At 52.9% G+C, this 23,508-nt stretch overlaps 4 protein-coding genes across 4 annotated transcripts; 2 read left to right on the forward strand and 2 right to left on the reverse strand.

Annotated features, from left to right (window-relative positions):
• Positions 1–360: 360 nt before the first annotated feature.
• J4E90_007627 (uncharacterized protein) lies at positions 361–4,263 on the reverse strand (the record flags this gene model as incomplete). The annotated part of the gene is made up of 6 exons (XM_051437161.1): positions 361–507; positions 560–693; positions 742–3,405; positions 3,466–4,002; positions 4,104–4,134; positions 4,189–4,263. The coding sequence occupies 6 exons, from the start codon at positions 4,261–4,263 to the stop codon at positions 361–363; spliced, it is 3,588 nt and encodes a 1,195-aa protein (XP_051288907.1).
• A 3,166-nt stretch (positions 4,264–7,429) lies between these two features.
• On the forward strand, positions 7,430–8,467 carry J4E90_007628 (uncharacterized protein; the record flags this gene model as incomplete). Its single annotated transcript, XM_051437162.1, has 2 exons — positions 7,430–8,066; positions 8,118–8,467. The coding sequence occupies 2 exons, from the start codon at positions 7,430–7,432 to the stop codon at positions 8,465–8,467; spliced, it is 987 nt and encodes a 328-aa protein (XP_051288908.1).
• Positions 8,468–13,760: 5,293 nt separating this feature from the next.
• Positions 13,761–14,312, reverse strand: J4E90_007629 (uncharacterized protein; the record flags this gene model as incomplete). The annotated part of the gene is made up of 1 exon (XM_051437163.1): positions 13,761–14,312. The coding sequence occupies one exon, from the start codon at positions 14,310–14,312 to the stop codon at positions 13,761–13,763; it is 552 nt and encodes a 183-aa protein (XP_051288909.1).
• Positions 14,313–15,584: 1,272 nt separating this feature from the next.
• Positions 15,585–20,421, forward strand: J4E90_007630 (uncharacterized protein; the record flags this gene model as incomplete). The annotated part of the gene is made up of 5 exons (XM_051437164.1): positions 15,585–15,905; positions 16,052–16,348; positions 16,403–17,368; positions 17,416–17,790; positions 18,052–20,421. 5 exons carry the CDS (start codon positions 15,585–15,587, stop codon positions 20,419–20,421), a joined length of 4,329 nt encoding a protein of 1,442 aa, XP_051288910.1.
• Positions 20,422–23,508: the final 3,087 nt, after the last annotated feature.

Below are 23,508 nucleotides of genomic sequence, written 5' to 3' on the forward strand. Positions count from 1 at the left end.
ATAGGAACAGCACATCCATGTGGAGCATGTGAATGATCTGGACCGGATGAATACAAGAACAATAGTCTCAAAAATTCATTATATATCGCTGACTTCGCTTAGATGACCAAGCAAAAAGCCCAAGGGTATAAACACAATCTCCATCGTAGCCATCGATACACGCCTCACGGACCTCGATACAGATAGGATCCAAAACTGTGTGCAGATTCGTATGATACACAGACAAGGACAAACAAGCTCTTGGAGATCGGGCCGGTAACGCCCGCTGTAGATACACATGTTGAAAAATGGAAACGATATAACAGAAGTTTTGGGCGCCTTCGATTGCCCTTGCGAGTTTTTGTGGGCGTTGTGCTCACTTTATTCATCACCGAAAACTGTTTTGTAGTTTTCCAGAAGCGCTTGCACGGCGACACGCTGCTGTTGCACGTCGGTGAGTTCGCGCTGGATGTCCATAGGCCGCATGATGGTTGGCGCAAAAACGACAGCGACATTGAGTGGTGTCATCTATTCACATGTTAGTCATGGTACACGTCAAACATCTATTGTGTGTACTTACCAAATTGTCACTGGCGTGCTGTATGACCCGCGACAGATGGAACACGAGGAATTGCAAGGTATCACGATGAGCCTTGGGAATTTCGTTCACAGCGGCAGACAAAGCTCTTGACTGAGCAGTCGGCTCTTCAAGTTCTGTACAATCATTAGCACTTGATCTGTTGTCGGATAGTATGAACTTACGGCCAGCTTCAAGGAACTGATCATAGACATCGTATGTGATCAGCGGCACAGGGAGCCTGCGGAAGTAGTTCTTCAGCGCAGAAGTGACGGAGTGAATGTCGAGATCTGGGTCCGAGATGTCGTGCTCGGTGTCTGTCTCGAAGCCACTGCGTACTTGGTTCACCTGCGAGGTACCGCCGCTTTTACGGTAGATACCTTCCACGTCCATGCCGCGAAGCTCGACCTCTTCGATACATCTGCTGACGATGCGTGGAATCATCTGCCGTTCAAACTCGCATCGTGCTGTCAGGTCAGACCCGAATAGCACGGTACTGGCGTCGGCGGCAGCCAGATTAGTGGTGCTGTTGTTGATGTTCTGCATGGGCCTAAAGCCTTGGGGCGGGCCGCCTGGTCTAACGTTGCCAGGCTTTCCACCGAACCAGCCTCGCGGGGTTCCTTGGTCCATGGTATCCCGGCTTTTGATGGAACTCGACATGGACATGGCTGCAATGTCAGGCCCAGAGTGCACAGAGCCGTAAGGAGTGCCAATGACCTTGACGTTGTAGTCCTCCTGCTTCTGCTCTGAACCGAATGCTCCCTTGAAGCCCTTGGTGACGTTCTTTGTAATGGCTTGTCCGCCCTTCTTCCAGGTAGAGAATTTGGTGGGTTTTCCGGTCTTCCTAATATTAACGACTTGCGGCTGCGCGACTGTCGCCTCGCCATCGTCGAGATTGGCATAGGAGTGATCATGCGGTATTACTGGTGCATCCACGGATACTTCTGATTTGCCGCCCTTGTGCTGCGCGTTGTATATACCAAGGCCATTGGCAGCAACATCAAGGTTCTGTCCACTCTTCTTGTTGTTCTTAAGGTTGGTCTGGATGTTGTCTACCAGGTCCCTGTTCATGGCGGAAAGTCTAGTGTTAGCGGCCGTGAGCGATTCGTACTCTTGGAAACCCTTGTCTTTCATCTGAATGAGGTTCGAGATCTCCTCCGTCAACTCCGATCTCTTCGTGATCAGATCCTCTATTTGATTTCCCAGATTGTCTTTGAGCTTCTGCAACGAGTTTGCAAAGTCTTTGAGAATGTCTGACTTGAGCTGACCGATCTCAACGTTGCCCTGGCCGCTCTTAGCGTGCTTGAGGTGTTCAGTCATGATTTCAAGCTCGCGGATCACCATCTCACGTTGCGTATCCAAGACAGCCATGGTGTTTCGCTTCTCTCGCAGAACCGTGTTTGCCTGTCTGATGTCGGCGGCACTATGCATCGATTCTTGTAGGCCGTTCTTCTCGGCCTCCAGCTCAGCGATCCGCTGCTGGGCGCGGCGCAGCTCGTTGCGCAGGTTGACGCCTTCCTCTTTGGTGTCGGGCGAGGCAACTGTCGGGCTGCTAATGTCGATGGAGCCGTTCGTAGGCCATTTTTTGTGACCTCGTGATGTGACTGAACCACGATCACTGAAACTGCGCCCATGCTTGGACACAGCGTTCGAAACTCTCCTGAACACCCCGTTGTCTTTTTCATCTCTTCCATCCTGGCTTCCAAGCAAACGCGCGAAATCCTCATCCATGGAGAAATCGCCCTGAGCGCTGTATCGAGGAAGGCCACCAGCTCCATATGCATCTCGGGATGCTTCGCTTTGGGCGCTGCTAATGGAATCGCTCGTCTTGTGTTGCTGAATGGCAGGTGGTTGCGGGGGTGCGCGTGGAGATGTGAACGTGTCGGTCGAGGGCGGGGCTGGCCGTCCACCTGAACGTGCGGGGAGAACTGGAGGGTCCGATGGAGTCTTAGAGGCTGGCGAATCCGAAGGACTGAGTATGCCAAGTCCGGCGTTGAGGTTCGCGCTGGCTGTGTTGGTAGATGATGTTCGCTCTGGATGGCTTAGAGTCGGTGTGGTGGGTGATGGGGCCCTCTCGTTTCGTGAGATTGGGGCTGAAGGCTTGAGGGTCGAAGCCTTGAGCGAATCACCACGCGCAGGTCTTTCTAGCGGAAGATTGGAGCCGAACGACGATTCTGAGGTCTGCGGTGAATCTTGCGAGCCAAGTGGTGGTGAGCTAGTGAAGGTTGGCTCGATGAGGGGACGACTCAGCCGCGCAGACATGATGTCGTTCTTGGAAGAAGACGGCTGCTGCTGTTGCTGTTGCTGCGGTTGCGGTGATGGCGTCTCCTCGGAGTCCTTGCGTTTGGCCTCCGCCTTCTTGTTCTTGGGTACATCCTGTAGTTTGAAGGGTTCTGGCCCTGAAGGGGCGGGAGAAGCGTGCTGACTCCTTGACCGAGGCTCAGCGGCAGGAGATTCGTTGGACATGTCCTTCTTCTTCCTAAGTGTCTCGACCAGTGTATCCGAAGGCTGCCTTCCTTTCTCTTGGAAGGCAATGTGCGGGCTCTGTGTTTGCGTCTGGCGTCTCTCTTTGGAGGCTTCTCGAGAGCCATTCTCCTTCAGCTTCTCGCGATGATCGCCAGTGGGCCTACTAAAGTAATCGCGCCCGCTCTTGCTGTCACCGCTTCCGGTCGGTTTGGCTCCCAGCGTTCGGTCATTGAATCTGCTGATGGGTCGGCCGAGCGGGGATGGACCGGGCGCAGGGTTGGGATCGAGAGCGAAGGGGAGGAGGATGCCGTCGTCGCCGTTGTCTACCAGCTCTGAACGCGCGCTGTCCTTGTTGTATGTTGTTGCTGGAAGTGTGGTATTGTCTGTAGTTGTGGCTAGGTTAGCTATGTGTGAGCATGATGTAGGCCATGTGGATTTCATACCCCTTCGTGCAGTATCCCCAATTGGTGAGGCATCGCGCCTGAAGTTTGACGACGAATCACCCCGGCGCGGCTGAGGAGGTCTGGGAGATACGTCGGTCGTGGTGGGCTCCGAGAAGATGTCGGATGGCGTATCCAGGTCTGGGGTGAAGGTGGACTGGTTCTGCTCGTGGGGAGGCAGAGCAGGCAGTGATTTGTCCACCTTGGGCGCCACTGAGGGCGGCTTTTTGGATTTCTTGCGCCGTCGAGCCATGAGCGACTCATGACACGACATACAGAAGATACCCTGCGATGTGCGGGCATAGCGCAGGTTCTCGATCTTGCGCTTGCAATTCCTGCACCGAAAGCAGTTGGCACAGAAGGCCTGGTCACCAGTCAAGATGGCCAGATCCTCGATCTTGTTGCCGCAGTGGTTGCAGCTATATGTACAGTTGTTGCATATCAGGGAGCCGTCGCCGAGCAGCAGCAGGTTCGCATCCGAGTCGAGGAGGGTGCCGCACGTGTTGCAGCGGAAGCAGTCGATATGCCATCGGTTTCCGGCTAGGCAATGTTAGCATGTACATCCTCGGCAGGTGGCTGGCATGGGCGGTGGGAGGAAGGCGCGATGGTAGTTGTGGTGTTGGCTCAGCGGGGAAGCATACCGAGCTCGAAGGCCTTGCCTTCCTCGAGGATCTAGACTGCTATGAGCGATTGCAGAGGGGGAGTCGTGGTAGCAGCGGCTCATACCTCTCCGCATCCCTTGCACGGATACACGACCTCGTCGTCGATCGGAGACTCTGGATAGCCGGTCGGGCTCTCCATGGCGGGCTAGAAATATGCGTGTCGGTGAAGCAGCAGGAGCAATGCTGGCGGGCAGCGCGAGGGCGGGCGTGCAGTCGGCGCCGGAGCCGTGTCGTGCTCGGAGGGACAATTGGCAGCTGGCAGGGCGTGGGCGTGTTCAGTGGTTCGTCGTCTGGGCGATCCCCAAAGTTGCTAGCACCAGACTACAGTGCAGACTACAGTGCAAGGCGAGAGGAGGCGTGGGTGCCAACGGCGCAAAAGCAAAGGCGACGACCAGCAGCGGCGTCGGTGCACTGGCGAACGGCTTCTGTGCGCGACGAGGGCCCAGGGCAGTTAGGTTGGTCGACGAGACAGGCGCACCTCGCAGCGGCGTCGTGGTGGTGTGGAGGTGCAGAGCCAATGGGCGGGCTAGTGCCTGGTCAGGGTCTGGAAAGATACGCGGCAGACAAATCCATGCGGCGGCCACGACCAGGGGACCGCGGGCGATGTAAAGAGTGAAAGCCTAATCCAGCCTTGATAGACTTTTGATAGACTTGCTAAGCGCCTCTACCACAGCTGCCAGCATGTGCCGCACATGGGAACACAACCGTGGAATTCCAAACACTCGCACGGCGCAGGCCCAAGGTGGTCAGCTTTCGAGACCGGGCTGCGACTCCAGCTCCACCGCGCTATTACGACGTCTGCAGAGGCCCTGCCAAGCACACGCCATCGCAGATCGTGCGCTCCAGGGCCCCTTCCTCTGACAACGGCCCGTTCACTGCACAACTGACCACCCTAGGGCTATCATTTGTAAACGCCGGCACTCGTGAATCGCCTCTTGATTCAGGTAGTCTCTTTGTACCCATCCTCAGCCCAGCTCACACTGCGCGTGGCGCATATAGCTCTGAACCTCCTGTCTTTCTGACCACCTCCAAGACGCCATGTGGTCATCACCCGCATCACGAGCTCAATTAATAATATCGCTTCTCCCGCACTAATTGGAACTCATCCCTCAATCCTCCCAATCCTCAAAATAGCTGACGCAATCTGAGCCCTTTCCCCTGAAGCGCCTCCATCAGCACATGCCCGTCATCTGCGCTGCACACATGTCTAGCATTAGATCATGCAGGAACGCGGCCGCTTTCTTGACCTACCAATACATTAACAATTCGCAGCCAGATAAATATTCGCACAGCTTACAATATCATCCGCTTGTTTCAGAGTGCAATGCCGGGTCAGCGCACCATCCTATCGGAAAGTGCGGTCGCCCTCGAGAGATTGAAGGACGCGTTCATTCCCCGCAAAACACCCGTGTCTCTATTTCGAACACGCTCGACGTCCAGACGCTAGTCAGGCCCTATCATACCGCCTGTGCTCACCAGAACCAATGTTGCACAGGAACCACGCCATCAACATCTCGTTCGTTGGACTCCTGAGCATTTCCACTCAGCCGATCCTCGCGTGCATCCATCGCCGAGGTACCCAACTACTTTGCATCATCCTATACACGTCGGAAAATACTTACCAATCGGCATTTGCTCCCCTCGGAATCCTTCTGCCACGATCCTGAAACAAACGGGAATAACGAGGCGCACACAGACACGTTTCATCGATCCGAACCACCCTGCTGATCTGCCCGCCTCGAGAGTCAGCGCCCAACCGCGATTCGCGCTCGACCATTAACAACGCCTCTTCTACCCGTACGAGGCATACTTCCAGACAACACCAGGTACCACGTATCACGCATCCGAAGACAGTTGCCGCACATCTGTCTCATCAACGCCTGTCGCAACACCAAGGCTGTTTGACATGTGTCGTCGTGCCACCTAAACAGCTTTACCTCGGATGCTTGTACCGTCCGCTGCGGTCCGCCACTACGTTTGATCACCACCTGAAAATTCAGGCAACCAGGCTCTGCCTTGCCTCTGTGTTGACTCGAGTTCGGCTGCCGCTGCCCGTCTCAACCTTGTCTTCATCGCTGAGCGGGTCTCGATCAACCTTATTGAGTCAGTATCATAGTACCCTACCTTTGGTACACGATTAAGTTTACCAGCCCGTTCGGCAGCATGGGTTACCATATGACTGGTTCCAGAGAACTTATCGATTTGTTAACTTAGATATCGTGATATACTAAGGTTCGTCAAAAGTCCGAAGCAAGTCTGAGACTGAAATAGATATACTTCCAGATCCCCTGCAGTATCAACTCCTACTGCACGATCATCATACCTTTGCGTGTACGCTACTGTATTGTCACGTTATCAAAGAGTGCCACTAGGAACAGCTGTGAAAGTATCACGTTGTGGTGGCGCCTTCCAAACAGAACGTCGTAATGCCAAGCATCTCGTCTTGAGCAACACCAACGCTAACAGGCAGGAACGACAACCTTGGAAGTCTCGCAACATTAGCCGGTCCCTTCCTCGAATCACGCTCTCTCGCGGTGATATTTCAATTACACGAGCATGTGTGGTCCTCAATTTTCCCGTCTGGTGGGTCGATCCTTCTTGCTAATGATGTATTACTGCGCAGAGCTGCGTCCCAATTAGGCCTACTAATGCAGGACCCTGTCACCACATACCGTTCTCACGAATTAAATACTCCGCGGTGCTGAACACATGGGTCCGGACGCGGTACAATACAGTGGGTCCTTCTGTATTCGAGCACTTCATATGCAGACAGCAAGAGCTACCCCGCCCCAACGGATGACTGAGGATATTCGTGGACGAGGTGGCGGGGCACGTTGGAATATTTAAACCTCTCCTCTAACCTGCCCCTCCTCTTTTCTTTTTCCTACAACAGTCTAACTGTCTTTGCAAAGCTCAAGTTATTCAGTATCCGTACTCATCCACTGCTTCAAGGTACTCAAGAGCAATGGCTAACCCCCATGCAGATACTCGTCACGACCAAGTATGGCAGCCACGATGCAGAACATGTTCCGCACGTGGGCGTTGTCCTCAAGTCACATAGGTACTTTTACAGCTAAGTATACTGCATGAACCGGTGTTCGTTTCCAGCAGTGTCTGTCTCCCATACTGTCGTAGTCCTTCTACTTCAGTGTGGCAGTCGGGCCTTGCTGGATTCGTTCTGAGATTATACGGTTTCGAACTTGATCAGGATAATACCTGCGAAAAGGATCATGCTCTACTCTGTCTCTCCATGTGTGGAACAGACTTAACAATTCGCAGATTTCGACCCTTGAACCCCTTTCAACATGTCTCCCCCCGCTGCCATTTTCGAAACTCCGGTTGCTAGCAACGACATGGGCATCAAGAAGGACCTCGCTGTCAAGGCTGCCTTCAACGGCCAGGCCAAGACTGTCGCTGAGCTCGAGAACAAGTGGGAGAAGTTCACCTTCGCCCCTATCCGCGAGTCGCAGGTGTCTCGTGCTATGACCCGCCGCTACTTCAACGATCTTGACACTTACGCTGAGTCGGACATTGTCATCGTCGGTGCGGGTTCATGCGGTCTGTCTGCTGCTTACACGCTCGCCACCAAGCGTCCCGACCTCAAGATTGCCATCGTCGAAGCTGGCGTTGCTCCCGGTGGTGGTGCCTGGCTCGGTGGCCAGCTCTTCAGCGCCATGGTCATGCGCAAGCCTGCGGAGCTCTTCTTGAACGAGATCGGCGTGCCCTACGAGGACGAAGGTGACTTTGTCGTCGTCAAGCATGCCGCGCTCTTCACATCCACCTTGCTGTCCAAGGTCCTGCAGTTCCCCAACGTCAAGCTGTTCAACGCGACGGCTGTCGAGGACCTCATCACCCGTCCGGCTCCTACCTCCAGCGACCCCAACGCCGTCCGCATCGCTGGTGTTGTCACCAACTGGACTCTCGTCTCCATGCATCACGATGGTACGCTGCAGTCTTGCTTTCTTTTTCTCGGCTCTTACTAATTGTTTACAGACCAGTCTTGCATGGACCCGAACACCATCAATGCACCTCTTGTCATCTCAACCACCGGCCACGACGGCCCATTCGGTGCTTTCTCCGTCAAGCGCCTCGTGTCTATGCAGCAGATTGAGAAGCTCGGTGGCATGCGCGGCCTCGACATGCGCACCGCCGAAGATGCCATTGTCAAGCGCACCCGCGAGGTTGTGCCTGGTCTGATCGTCGGCGGCATGGAACTCAGCGAGGTTGATGGCGCCAACCGCATGGGACCTACCTTTGGCGCTATGGCTCTCAGCGGTGTCAAGGCAGCTGAGGAGGCCGTCGGTGTCTGGGATGAAAGGAACGCTCAGAACAAGGACGCTTAGATGGCATGATCGGCTTCGTCGGACAAAGAGAAGGCTGTCATTACCTAAATCCGTAAAGATCATATGTACAATGAAATGATTCGCTCGCTCATTATCTGTTGTTGTTTTGACTCGGCTCCTCTCGAAACGTTAATGCTCTTGTTCTAGTGCAGCCCGCGCATCCGGCGCAACGGCCTATCACTTTGTCATGGCTGGCCCCGCTTGAGTGATTTACGGTGGTGTTGCCGCGCTTTATGACGTGGCAAAGAAGGAAGTTTCGGGCAGGCCATCTGATGTACAATGTGACGTGAAGATCAAAGCAGCCTTGCAATTGGAATAAGCGACACGTCCTGACCAGCTGTTCGCATTCATCTGGAAGCTTCGAGGGTGGATCGCCGTGCGCCCCTGGGGTAGCGGCAGTGCGGCATGTAAAGCGCACGGTTGCTCGGACACTGGTCTAGCGTGAACGGGGATGGCTGCCCGCCGTAAACAACTCTCATAACATATACAAACCACCCCGCCTCTACCGCTGCCGGATTATTTTGCGACAAAGGGCCAATTTGCGCCCACGATGGAGAAAGAGACGTCGGACCTGCTCAAGGCACTCCAGAAGCCGTCGACCGATGTCCAGTCGCGCCTGGCCTTGTTCAGCACGCTCAAGTCGAGCATCAAGCACAATCGGGTCCCTGAAAGTTGTCAGGCTCCTATCTTCGAGTGCATCCGCATCGCCTGCACCGCCGCCACCTCGGCCGCGCTCGTGTCCACGGGCTTCTCGACGCTGAGCCACTTCATCAAGCGCCTGCAACTGCAGAAGGAGACGTCGATTCTTACGTCACAGTCGCCCATACTATGTTCCATCCTCGCCGACAAGTTGGGCGATGGGCGCGAAAGCCACCGCAGCGCCGCCTCGCAGATTCTGGCCGACCTGCACTACCTGTGCTCCATGGAAATTGACGCGCTGATACACGATGCCATCAAGAGCACAAACCCGCGCGCCAAAGAATCCGCCATGTTGTGGGTGGTCAAGGTTGGTCCCCCGTAGCGCATCGGGCAGGCGCGAAAATGTTCTAACGCTTGGGTGACGACAGATGAACAAGAGCGAAGGGCTCCCTTTCAAGAGCTACTCCAACCAGCTCGTGGCAAACTGCGAAGACGCGGATCCCGCCGTGCGCGACACGGCGAAGAAGGCGGTTGTGGAGCTCTTTGGGTACGTCCATTGGCGGATATGCTGCACCATGGTAGCAACTGACATCACGACAGACACGCTCCGGAACACGCCAAAGCCAATCTTAAGAAGCAGCTCGTGGCCCTGAATGTCCGGAAAGCCATTGCCACCTACATCACCTCCCACCTCGACGACGATGCCATGGCTAAGAGTGTGGACGTCACGCCTGCCCAGCCTCCCGCCCCCGTCGCCCGACCCATCGTATCCAAACGCGCCCAGACGCTGCAACCCGACGTCGGCTTGGCAGAGAGCTTTGCGGATGAGCAGCCTCCCCCGGTCGAGGTTGTCGTCATGGACCCCATACACATCTACACACAGCGCGAGCTCGACGACGTGTTCCGCGACATGGCGCCCTGCTACGAAGGCAAGGAGAGCGAGGGCAATTGGCTGGCCAGAGATAAGAACTGCACAAAGTTGAGACGTATACTCAAGGGCAACGCGCCTCATGAGTTCCACGCAACTTTCATCGCCGGCATCAAATCGCTCCTAGACGGTATCCTCAAGGTCGCCAACTCGCTTCGAACAACCATGTCCACCAACGGCTGCCTGCTGGTTCAGGAGCTTGCAAAGACACTCGGCTCTGCGATCGACCCCTGGGTTGAGATTCTCCTGCAATCCTTCATCAAGATGTGTGGTGCTACGAAGAACATTGCAGCGCAGAACGGAGCCGTTACAGTAGACACCATTTTCCAGAGCGTGTCTTACAACAGTCGCGTATTGCAGCACGTAGCCATGGCCTCACAAGACAAGAACGTGCAACCCCGAACCCACTCTGCGACCTGGGCAAAGACCCTGATCAAGAGGCACACCTCGCATATCGAACACTCAGGAGGGCTGGAGACATTGGACACCTTGATCCGGAGGGGTGTCACTGACGCCAACCCCAAGGTGCGAGAGGCATACCGAAGCGCCTACTGGACGTACGCTTTAGTATGGCCTCAGAGGGCTGAGAAGTAAGTTTGACTACATGGAGGCATCATCAGTCACTAACACAGCTTTCAGGATGTTCGATACGCTCGACAAGCGAGAAAAGACCGCACTCGAAAAGGACCCCAACAACCCGAACGGCTCAGCCCCCTCGTCCACGACAAGCGCAGCTTCGTTTTCGAAATCAATAGGCCCGGGTGCCTCGCGGAGTGCCCTGAAGGAGAAGATTGCTGAACAGAGGAGAGCAAAGCTAGCGGCCGCGAAAGGTGTCCCCGAACGCCCCAACTCTGCTGCTGCTAGTTATACACCAGTGCCAACATCGCAATCGGCCAAGTCTTTGGGCGCGAGAACAACGTCGAACCTCTCCACGGCTTCTTCGGGTCCGGCGCGACCACCCTCTGCCATGTCCGGAGAGTCAACGAAGTCAGCGCTGAAGAACTCCACAGGTACCGGCTCCTTGATGTCGGGCACAGTCCGTCGTCCGGTCCGCCGACCAGAGTTGAACCGACCAGCGACCGCGGATCCATATGCTGTCCGACGACCAGGGAAGAGCACGCCCAACATGACCCCAGAGAAGACACCTGCTCCAACGGCGACCAAGAAGCCTGCTGTACCCAAGAGCAGCTCAAGGCCGCGTGCGCAAACACAGAACAGCCCGCAAGTTAGTCCGGCGCGGCCCAAATCAAGAATTGGCCAACCCATTGCCCATGGCAAGTCTCCTAGTGCGAGCTCTCGTCGCGAGAGCCCGGCTGTGAGCCCAGCAAAAGAGGAGGACCTATCGATGGTGAAGCCTTGGGTTCGATCACAAAGCCAGCATGACGCAGGTACTATACCATTTCGACAAAGGAATGGTCTGGGTGGAAGTGTAGCTGGAGACGATGAGGCTGTGGATGTGGGAGATGAAGACAACTTTACCATGGTCATTCCTAACCTTGCGAAACCAACGACACAATCCACACATAACACGCCACCGAAGCCGAGAAAGTCCATCGGTCGACTGCCAATACCCAGCCCTCGTGCTGCAGCGCTAAGAAGTCCAAAGTCTATGGGGCACCTAGACAGCGCTAGCCTACGGTCTTCGACACGCAGCCCACGCCTGCGGTCACCAGACCGACCAAGCACTCGCGGTACCGACGCCGGAGATGAAGTGCAAGTGTTTGAGGATCCATTTGTTGGCGAGGAGCACACACGTGTCGAGAATGGATCAGAAAAGCCGGTCCTGGAGGAGCTTCCCATCAACGAGAAGAGCAACGAGCGCCGCCAAAGTACTGGAAGCATGACAAGCGATGTCATGATGGGCAACGATAACGAAGAGCGCCCTCGCGGCCACCACAAGACGAACAGCACAGGAAGTGTCCTGCACACGCAAAGCTACGAGACAAACGATGCTGAAGTGCTGAAGAACCGACAGCTACTCACAAGCGGCATCAAAAAGATCGAAGGACGCACAGTCGAAGCTCACATGTTCCGCCGCATGCAGGACATGGTCAAGTCGAACCAAGAAATCTGGGGGCCGAATGACGAGAACTTTGGCAGGCTATTACTGGCATGTCTGGATTTCCTTGAGGCACCCGTCCACGAGTTGAAGGCGCCTCAGATGAAAGCTGTCAATCTAAAAGTACAGGCTCTAGCAACAATTCGCGCGTTGCTATCACTCTACCGCAAGGAGACTTCGAAGTACTACTCCCGCGTCCTCCGCACTATCCTGCAAACGAAGGCACAGTACGAAAGCACATCTCACATCGCTATCGATCTCGAAGCGACCGCAGATGAGATTGTCAAGTATGGACAGACTCTGGATTGTCTCAACACCGTCCTTGCGATGATCGAGGACACACCCGCATCGACGCCAACATCCTCGCCAAACTCCAAGTCCTCAGTCTCTTCCCAACCGGGTCAAGCGTCGACTCGGTCCACAACCATGGCCTTGACCACACTCGCATCCCTCGTGCAGATGAGCGGCGCCAAGAACGTCACACTGTCCGCCGAACAGACTGCGCGTCTAGGCAGACTAGCCGTACGCTGCATGGACGACCAAGACGCCGACGTGCGCAAAGCAGACATCGAGTTCTGCATCGCCCTCCACGAACGCATCAATGGCTCCGACGGCGCGAAAGAAGACGGCGGCTTCTGGAAAGCTGTTGCCGGCGCGAGGGAACAGCACTTGAACCTCTTGACATACTACCTTGCCAAGAAGGCTAAGGCCTAGGTGGCTGTCCTTCCTTTGCGATTGAAGCGTTTGGCTTGATTGAGCCTGCACAGCTAGCTCTCTGTGTATTAGCACTTGGAATGTCTCGTTTGTTGGAACTGGTGGTCAGGAACTTTGGCATCTCCTATGTCACTCATTTGGTTTGGCGTTTGACTTTTGTGTCTTGAAGGCGTTTTGAGAAAAGCGGGATCGCTCCGGTAGTCAGTCACTTTTCATCAACGTCTCTTGAATTCGTTACTTTCTAGCCTTGTTCTTTGTGGGGCAGTAGGGTCTAGGGCTGGGAATTGGTAGTTGAGATATGTAATTCTATGCAACTTTTTCTTCTTCTTAAATGCACATCTTCTTTTCGTATCGTTGAGTGCAAGTCTATTGAACTGCGAATTCCGAAGCCAGTGACGTGTAAGATGATTTATTAAAGGCAAGCGCGAAAGCTAGAAGAATCCGATGCATCGTGTGGGCAGCACCTGCCACCCCGATTTCCTCAGCTAGCGCGTGACGCGTACCCAGATGCCCACTCGGAACGCGTCGAGCTTGGGGACGCACCGCTTCCCCATCACCAGCACCGCACACCCAAATTCCAGCCTCTACGAGCGCGGATATATACAGCCCTGGAGCACATCCTATCACGATAGCTTCGCTCGTCAATGCGGCAATGATCGCGACGCCCGGAGAACACAGCCGAGACGCAACCGAAGCACAAGTTCCCAAGAGACCGACGTCCGCTCAGGCATCAAGATGATGAGGGAGTATCGATTGTCAAGCTTTTACGGCATGATGAGGATGGCTCATCTTCGTGGTTTCGTGCTCAATATAGGCGCCAGTAACGCTAACGTCATTCTCTGGACGATACGTGCCTAGGCCTTCTAACGGTGCGTACTTCTCGCACAAGTACAACATGTCGTTGTAAGCTCTGGATCTCGTCAGTTCAGATTTATGTACTGCCAGAAGATCACTCACGTAGCCCTCGAGATACTACCAGGATGGCCCGCGGAGTCGTTCAGATATATATGGATACTGTAAAGTCGATTGCGGTCGTCCCACTCGTCTACAGGCTCAGAGGGTTCGATATGGCGCTGATACAATCGCATGTATATCGGAGAGTTGAAATGGCAGGCCCAAGACGCTCTCCATGTGCCGAACTCCATCTCATTATGGGCATACACACATCCAGGGTCGAACAGGATTGTATCGCCGGTCTCCATGTCGATGCCAACATTCTGCTCCCACAAATCGCCATGGATCAACACAGGCTCAATGTTCCGACCATCTGACTGGAGAGCACCTAGGAGTCTTGGGATAACGACGTCGATGACTTGCTTGCAGGCAGCGTCAAACTCTGGCCAAGGACCGTTGGTCTCGTTGTCGTATCTGATCACATCGTTGAGCAAATTGGTAAAGCATGCCGCCCAGGTCTTCTCCCATTTCGTCGTGCGTTCAAACTTGCCGCACACTGTTGGTACGTGGAATCCGAACATGCCATTTGGAGACTTCCCTTCGATGTGCATTTTGGCAACTCTCTCCACAAGGCTTGCCGGTTCTGGGGCTGGTACAAGGTCCATGTCGTGGTGGTTCCCAAGGAAGAAATACACCTGGGTGCTACCATCTAGATACTTTCCCCATCCTGTCGCTCGAGGAACCAGACCTGGAACTATCTTGTTGATAGCGCATGCAGATTCGTACTCGCCTTCGACAAGAGCCTTTGAGCCCTGGCCGGTGGCGCACTGTGTGTTGCAACGATATGTCAGCAAGTACGGATACCTTCTACTCTACCACGACATACTTTGAGGAAGTAGGTCTTTAAGCTTTGGTCCGGAAGCATCACGTCAATCTTTGCTGTCTTCGTCCAGGCAGAAACACCGCAAGGCTCTGCAGATATGATCCTGGTACCGACAGGCATAGCTAATCCGCAGTGCTTAGTATATGAAACCTGACGTCGGGGTTGTAGGAACGCCTACCTCTGGTCACATCCCGGTGAATGCGGAACGTCCCTCCTATTTCTGTTTCCCATTCTAATGCATTCATTGTGGTGGATCTGAAAGACTAGCACACGACTACGCGTAGGGGACCCCGCACTTATGATATGTCGGCTCTCGAGTAGCAGAGGGAAGAGCTGATGGAAGCCTTGTATGCGGGTACGTTATCTTCTGCTTACGTTGGATGCTGAGATGGTGGCACGGGAGCAGCTTCGGTGTTCACCGCACGCAAGATGATTCGCGGGTCGGCAGCCACGAGCGGGACGTCGCTCCCGCCCTTGATCATTATCGATAAATACGCCTCCCTTCCGGTTCCAAGAGACGCCACATTACAGGCATCCATCAGATGGACACCAGGACTGCGCCCTAATTAACAGGGCTGCGCGACTATGATTAGCTGGGTTGAGACTCCCAGACGAACGAACACTACCCCGCATGCAGCCCCCAACTTGAACGGCGACTAAGATTCATGCCACACACGACCGGTCAGGATTATGAGGCTTAGATATCGCCACGCAATCAAAGTATCTCTAACCATGAATGTCGCGTGTCCAGAGACCGTCTCTCAGCACGTTCGCGAGAACCTTTGCCCAGGATGGTAAGTGTTATTGAGCAAATACACAGTTAGCAGTCTTAATACTGTATTAGGCTTCGAATACCTTGAATTTTTTGAGAGATGCGGGCAGAAGAATTCGGCGAAGAGAAACAGGCGTTGTCGACCCGTTGCTCTTTCCCGTTCAGGAAGACGATGTTCGCTACTCGAACACTCCTTCGCCATCCCAAATATCCACGTCTCCAACTCACATGGACCCTGGAGCTCTAGGACTAAACGTGGTATATACGCCAGACAACGGACATAAAGCCGACATAGTCTTCATACATGGGCTAGGTGGAAGTAGCCGTATGACTTGGTCGAAACACAAAAGCCCTGGACTCTTCTGGCCCTTGACTTTCCTACCACTCGAGCCAGATATCTGCCTTGCGAGGATTCTGAGCTTTGGCTACGATGCGGATTTCACCAATGGCAGCAATGCCACCAACGTGATACTGGACTTCGCCAAGACTCTTCTGTACAATCTTAAGTATTACACGGATGACAAGAGCGAAAATCTGAACATGGGTCAAGTGAGTCAATTTTATTGTGGCCTTTTACTTTTGCTAAAACCGCATTTCAGGTGCCTTTGCTGTTCGTAGTCCATAGCATGGGCGGTCTAATCGTCAAAGAGGTAACATCACTCATCAGTTGCACGTACCCTGCTCACACTTTTCAGGCCTACATGCAGGGGCAAAACGATCCAGAGTACGAGAACATAGTGAAAGCCATTTCAGCAATCATCTTCCTCTCGACCCCACATCGTGGCACTAATTTGGCCAACGTGCTCAACCGAATATTACAGTCGACTCCCGTGACAAATTCCAAGCCTTTCATTTCTGAGCTGACGCGGAATTCGTCCACGTTACAGAAGCTGAATGAACAGTTTCGTCACATTGCACCAAAGCTGAAGATCGTTTCCTTCTACGAGACACAGCCGACTTCGATCGGGCCAAAGAGTGCGCGAGCGCGAGTGGTGAGTGACTTAGTTGCACATGTACAACTTTAGCTTCATTGCTAACATGCGAAGATGGTGCTAGAAAGGGATTCGTCGCTGCTCGGATATCCTGGAGAGACATCCAACCCTCTGAACGCAGACCACCACGGTGTCTGCAAGTATGAGAGCCCTCACGACCCGAACTATATCACAGTGAGGAATGTTCTCAAATCACTCGTGAGCAAGTCAATATCGAAGAGTCAATCTGGAAGCCAGAGCGCACCGAGAAGGAGACGATCAAGGGATCTCAAAGCCATATTAGCTATCGCCGAGTTCCCCAACACTGACTACATCTTCTTCCGGGACCAATGGGTTCAGGGTACTAACCAATGGATTCATGAAGAACCGCGCTTCGTGGATTGGCTGAATCCTCACGTATCCTCTCATCAGACACTCTGGCTGAAGGGGGCCGCGGCACGAGGAAAGTCGGTTCTAAGTTCGTTTATCATCAACAGCCTGATCGAGCGCGATTTCTGCTGTCAGTACTTTTTCGTGCGGTTCGCAGACAGAAGAAAGCGCACTCTGAGCTTTCTCCTGCGTTCCATCGCTTATCAGATTGCGCAACAATTACCTGAATTTCTGCAAAAGGTAGCGGGGGTTGAAAGCGAAGCTGTCGACTTTGAGGCTGCCAACCCGAGGACGATCTGGGATCGGATATTCAGATCCATATTGTTCAAGCTCAGTCCTAGTAAAACACTTTACTGGGTCATCGATGGCCTTGACGAAGCTGATAATCCCAAAGCCTTGATAGACCTGCTCTCTGACATTGCTGGTTCTGCGACACCTATCCGAGTCCTTTTGGTCAGTCGCGACACTACAGAGATAGCTGCTGGTCTGGAGCATACACCAAACACAATCTTCCAGGAGACGATCACCATCGAGGGCCATGTGGATGACTTACGTTGCTATGTTGACCGGGAACTCATCTTGCCTGGTAGCAAGGGCTTCAGGGATGATATTATTCAGCGTATCTTGCATGAAGCGCAGGACAACTTTCTCGTAAGTTTGATATCCAGTACCATGCTATGGGGTTGCTAACCTCTCAGTGGGTACGACTCGCTGTAGAAAAGATCAACTCGTGTCATACGCTCTCCGCCGTCGAGCAAGCTTTTCACGAGTTTCCCCGTGGAATGGAAGCAATCTACGACCGCATGGCTGTTACCATCGCCGAGCACCAATCATCTGCCGACACCGCTCTAGCGTCAGTCGTTCTTCAATGTGTCACATGTGCATTCCGCGCCCTCACAATAGAGGAGCTCTTGCAGGCACTAGAAGGTGACAAGCATGAGTTTCTAGACATTCAAGAGTCCATCAAGAATGTCTGTAGCGGCTTTGTGGTCATTGACAATGATGGCAACGTCGCGATGATTCATGAAACGGCTCGAGAGTATCTGCTTGGCGCTATCCGCCGACCTTTCCAAGTAGATCGACGCCAAGCACATGAGCAGTTGTTCTTAAGCTGCATGCGATGTCTTATGTCTAGTGGCCTTCGATCAGAGGTTACTCATGGTATACCGGACTTTGCAAGCTACAGCTCGAACTGGTGGTCATCCCATTTGGCAGCAGTGCCAGCCGGAAGTGAAGCCGTGGCTAGTGTCATAAACAAATTCCTGACAGGCCATTGTGTACTGACGTGGATACATATCCTAGCAACTGAACTTCGACTTCGCATACTCATTCAGGCGTCGAAGAATTTGCTCGGCTATGTCAACAAGAGGAAATCCCAGCTTCCAGCCAGCATCGGAAAGAGGGACGTTGTGGAACTGGAGCAGGCCGAAGCCTGGGCAGTGGACTTCGTCAAAATCATTGGCAAGTTTGGCGCCATCCTGCGACGCAACCCCCCTACGATACACAAAACCATTGCTCCTTTCTGTCCGCACAACTCAGCTATCTATCAGCAGTTTGGTAGAACAGAGCAAAGGAGTCTGATGGTTTCCGGGATTTCGACACAGACATGGGACGACTCTCTCGCAAGATTGTCATTCGGCTTTGGTACCTATGCCTCCTTTGTATCTACTGCGGGAAATTATGTCGCTGTACTGGCCGCCTCGGGAAAAGCGTCTTTGTTCGACACCTCCCTTTTTGAGGAGACAGCGACGAGTCCCATCAGACATGGTGAACGTACATACATGATGAAACTGAACTCTTCCGGGACATTACTCGTCACATACGGCTACAATACTACGAAGATCTGGGTAATCTCTACGGGAGACTGCATAGCGACAGTGGCGAACCCAGCGACACGATCGCGTCCACTTGTCATCGCATTTGTGAACAACAACAGAACGTTGTTAGTTGGGTCAGACGATAAGCAATTACATTCACTTGAGATCAAGAAGCCATCGCCGACTTGGAATCTTGTCGCGAATTTTGAGGAAGAGGAACTCGAAGGTCACTTCTTGAACGCCGCAAGCTACATGGCACTTAGCGGTGACGGCAATTTGATGGCAGTCGCATACCGCGGCCATCCACTATCCGCGTGGGAAGTGGAAGGCCCTTATCATATTGGCCACTGCTGGCGCGCCCGGAAAGAAGTTGCGAGAGGCGAAGTCGCTGCAGCAAAGTGGCTCCCGCATTCTCCGCAAGTTCTTGGACTATACAATGATGGGGTAGTCTTCAGGTGGGATCCATATGGAGGTGAGCCCGAAGAGATCTTCACAGGCGCTTCAATACTCACTGTTAGCGGAGACGGAAACCTATTCGCAACAGGTGATGTACGGGGTGCGATCAAGATATATACCACCAACACCTTTCACCTAATCTACCAACTTTCATCTCAGGACGCCATCCTCGGCTTGGCGTTTAGCGCTGATCACAGACGCATCTACGACGTGCGAGGCTACTACGGAAACACCTGGGAGCCTGCAGCATTGGTGCGATATGCGGAGAGTGCAATAAAAGGAACGGATACCGAAGGCGAGTCTGAAAGCTCCTCACAAGAGTCAATAACGCCTGTCCATACATCCCGGAGGATAGATGCGATCACCGTGCTCGCAGCTTCACCTAACGGTCAGTACTACTGCTACGGTACTGAAAGCGGACGCGTAATGCTATGCAACACCAAAGAGGTCATGGTGACAGAACTGCATACCTCCAAAGGCTTTTTGAGCATCGAGCAGGTGTCCTGGAGTTATGATGGCCGTTACATATGTTTTGCCGACTCGGGCAAGAAGGTTTTCGTCATGGCTATGAACATGGATGCATCAAGAAATGATGGTGTTGCGCAGCATCAATTCGAAGTCTCACTCAAGACCCTTACGGATGGGTCTATACAGCAGCTGCTGTTCCAGCCAGACTCGAGCCATCTGTTCGTAGCTACATCAGCAACGCTCTGCACGATTTCACTCGAGTTAGCCTCGGTAGTGCGCTCAATACCCGCGCCCGAACATGACCGCAAGTGGATTGCGCATCCTCAAGATCCAGCGCTGATTCTTGGCTTTGGTCATAACTCGGTCGTGATGCTATCTTGGGACTTGGACGATTGTGGCACGTATGGTATCGAGAGATCACTTGAGCCAGATACCCCAGTACCATCAGATCAAGCAGCTACGTCAAGAACCGTGGAGCGCATACTAGTCACGTCGGACAATCAACACATCCTCATTCAAATGTCGCGAAGCACCAAGTCCAAGATAAAAGAGTTCCTCTACTTCGCGACCTCATCGTTCTCAACAAGCACGAGCGTCGAGACTCAACCAGAAACGGTCAGCGCACATCGACAGATAGTCATTTCCATGCCCCTCCCAGAAGAAATGGCTTCTCAAATCGGTTTAGCACTGGCTTTCCTCAAACGCGATCGATTACTCTTCCTGTCACGGAAGTTCTCTATCTGTTCCTGGGAAATTCCGTCGGAAGCTAGACTCGCGCAACCATCACAGGTCACGAATCAACAAGCCCATGAGGAGAAAGGATTCAGCGAGATATTTGCATTGCCAGCAGACTGGGTCAGCAAAGATTGTCTCGAATTATGCATGATTTGGCTCCAAGAGAGATCTCTTTTGTGCCCACGGAATGGAGAGGTCGCAGTGGTGAGATGCTCAAGCTTCAGTTGAGCATGTACGGTTGATTATGTGGAGAGCGCTACGGACTATAGAGATGCTTCTGTCGCCATGCAGTTCCTTTGTGGTAATCAACGAGAAACAAGCATTGAGCAAGCAGGCATAATCCGCCCATGAAGGTGAAAGTTCCGCCTACGCCCATCGATATTATCATTGGTTGCAGAAATGATACTGTGACTGCTGCTAAGGCGCAGCGAACTATATTGCTAGAGGCTTGTGCAACTACCGGTGCTCGGTTATTCTTGTCTACGAGGAGCGTGTTGTAGATCTGCGCCCTCTTCAGCTCTCAGGCTCCGTATGGAGGATTCTTAGGAAGGAACTGACACTGAAGTCGAGCTGCATACAGAATCCCGTTACAAACTGTAGGACGAGTGATATGGCCATTGGCTTTAGTGTTTGAGCATCAGTAGAGTTAGAGCTTGGGGATATGACGCACCTTCCGATAATGCAACACCCACCCGTAGGTTACAATGGACGCCACAATCATGAACATGGGTATCCAGATGACCTGCAGCCGAGCGTTTTCGACAGGAAAGCTGTCCAGATCATCTCCAGCGACCTTATCTGTGGATAAGCCTTGCGCGGTTCGGGCTTTGCGCCAGGCTCGGTCCAGAAGCTGGCCAGACACAAAAGTAGATGCAGCACCGCCGATACCAAAAGGGAGGTTGATAAGTCCGGCTTGGAGCTGATTCAGATGATACACGTCGACGAATAAGGTTGATAGTGAAGCATTAATACAGGTGTGTACAACGTAAAGCAACCCGCAAGCTAGGATGATAATCGCGTTATCTAAACGTCGAAGTATCATGAGCGACTTCAGCGGATTAGGCATACGCCAAGTTCGCGCAAGCTCAAATTCGCTAGCATCCCAATGACGCATGATGAGCGGAGGTGGTAGCAGAGGCTTCGTCGGTCGAGTTGATCCATTACCCACGATGTTTCGCGACGTCTCCGGTAAGCACAGTAACATAGCTGCGAGGCAAGATCCCGATACGATGCACAGGAACCAAAAGATCCAAGGCCAGCCAGCCACCGACGTAAGGCTACCGCCAAGGACTGGCCCGATGCTAGGTGCTGTTGTCACACTGGCAACTATGAGCGATTCTGTGTCTTGACATCGGAAGGATTGACGAACGCGAAGGATACTAGTGCAGCGAAAGAACCTCTTTCTGCAGGTGACGCAATGTCAACGACAACGCCATATGCTATCGAGAATGTACCTGAAAGTGGTAAGAAGCAGACTCAACGACTGCAATAACACATACCAGAGATGGCCAAAGCCTGCAATGCGCGAAGAGCAAGAAGCGCCGGATATGTCTTCGACAACGCAATAGCAAGGTTCGCGATGAAATACACGGTCAAAGTGACAGCATACACTGGCCGCCGTCCAAGTATCTCTGCTGCGTCAGCTACCAGCATAGGCGAGAAAGTAGCGACCGCCATGTACGTCGTCACGGTCAAGTCGATCTTATTGACAGACACTCCCAATTCTTTCGATAACGTGGGAATTGCTGGGAAGTAGATGAAACTGCTCAGCGTGGAGAACCACGCTGCGTATGATGCTAGTGCAACGATGCACCATTTTTCGGCTTTGGTGAAGACGGAGTAGCGTTCGATGGCTTCGGTACCTACGTCACGATTGCTATCGGTGGCAACCTTTTCGCTGGACATGTCTTTTTGGTGGAGCGAGATGTTAAGAGGTATCAACTGCGCTTCTGGTATTGGGGCTGCTGCTCAAGGTTGGGGGTACGAGGCTTTGTGACGTAGCGGCAGGCGGCGTGGTACACATGTGTTTACCCCTCGCCTTGATCGCTGCCAATGAGATAGCATTCCAGTACACAGAAGCCGATCTTCTCGACATTGACGTGGTCTGGCAATGTTTTCTGCTAGAGCATTGCTCGTTGCGATTCGAAGCTGTCCAGGTGGCTATCTGCCGATAGCATTGTTTACTCCTTCTTTACAGTACCTCTATCATTCAGTACAACGGCTCTAGATGCGGTCGACGTGATCGCACGATTATCTACTGCCTGCAAATTGTGCATGAGAAGGGTAAGGCGTCGTGGATGGGTGGATGCAACCATTTCGATTATCTAACAAGTCTACCTTCGAATATAGCCCCTGACTGGAATGCTCTTCGCGACATGATAGAAGATGCGAACGTATTTGTCTAGAGCTTCAGTGCATAAGTTAGAACACCCTAGAGCCTACATCGGCGTTGGGTCATCTGCTTTGCATGTTTGCATCTCCATGTAGGTCGCAGGCCTATTCAAGATCTTCGGGGTATGAGGCATCCGTGTACAGTATTCAGTAGTCGTACCTGCCGCTACACACAGCTTCCGCAACGACATCATCTTGGCATCTGGAAGCGATCTCCATACCGAGTTCACGGAAGCCTTAAAAGAGGAAGGAGCTATAGTTAGCAAGGAAATCCATCTACTCTGCATCCTCATTTTCGCACACGGCGATTTCAACGAGGACTTTGACTTCGACCTCTGTTCATTTTGTCATAACGTCGACATGGCTGGATTACAACTAAAGCCTTTATCCAATTCCGACTCAACGCAGTAAGCTTGTTGCGCTGTAGCTGTAACTATGTCTCAAACTACAAGCTTCTCTCCCACGACCGCATCATCCGGCACTGTTACTGTCCAGTAAATCACCGATACACTCTCTTACCTACCCTATCAATCCAATCCACCCGTGCTTAATACATCGCCACCCCACAGATCACCACCACACAAACCCACACAAACCCACACATCAAAATATACATATATCATCTATTCGTTACACAATCATAATACCTATTCATAACATATCCACACGCTCAAACATACAAATGTTACTCGAGGCCAACAACAGCCACAGCCAGAGAGCCAAAGTAAACAAGCGTAATCGAGCAAAGCTCATACAAGAAGGAGAGCCAAGCGATATCAATACAATCTCCCAAAGCATCCGAGGCATGAACAACATATGCGTCCGGTGTGGAGATTGGTGGCTGACAGTAACAATGTGGACATACGTGCAGTGGGGTATCTCAACGCCAGCCATGCAATGCGATCGTCGAGCCGTAAGAATAGT

Source organism: Alternaria incomplexa, assembly GCF_024043165.1.
Source record: "Alternaria incomplexa strain BMP 0042 chromosome Unknown scaffold_11, whole genome shotgun sequence".
Taxonomy (NCBI): Eukaryota; Fungi; Ascomycota; class Dothideomycetes; order Pleosporales; family Pleosporaceae; genus Alternaria; species Alternaria incomplexa.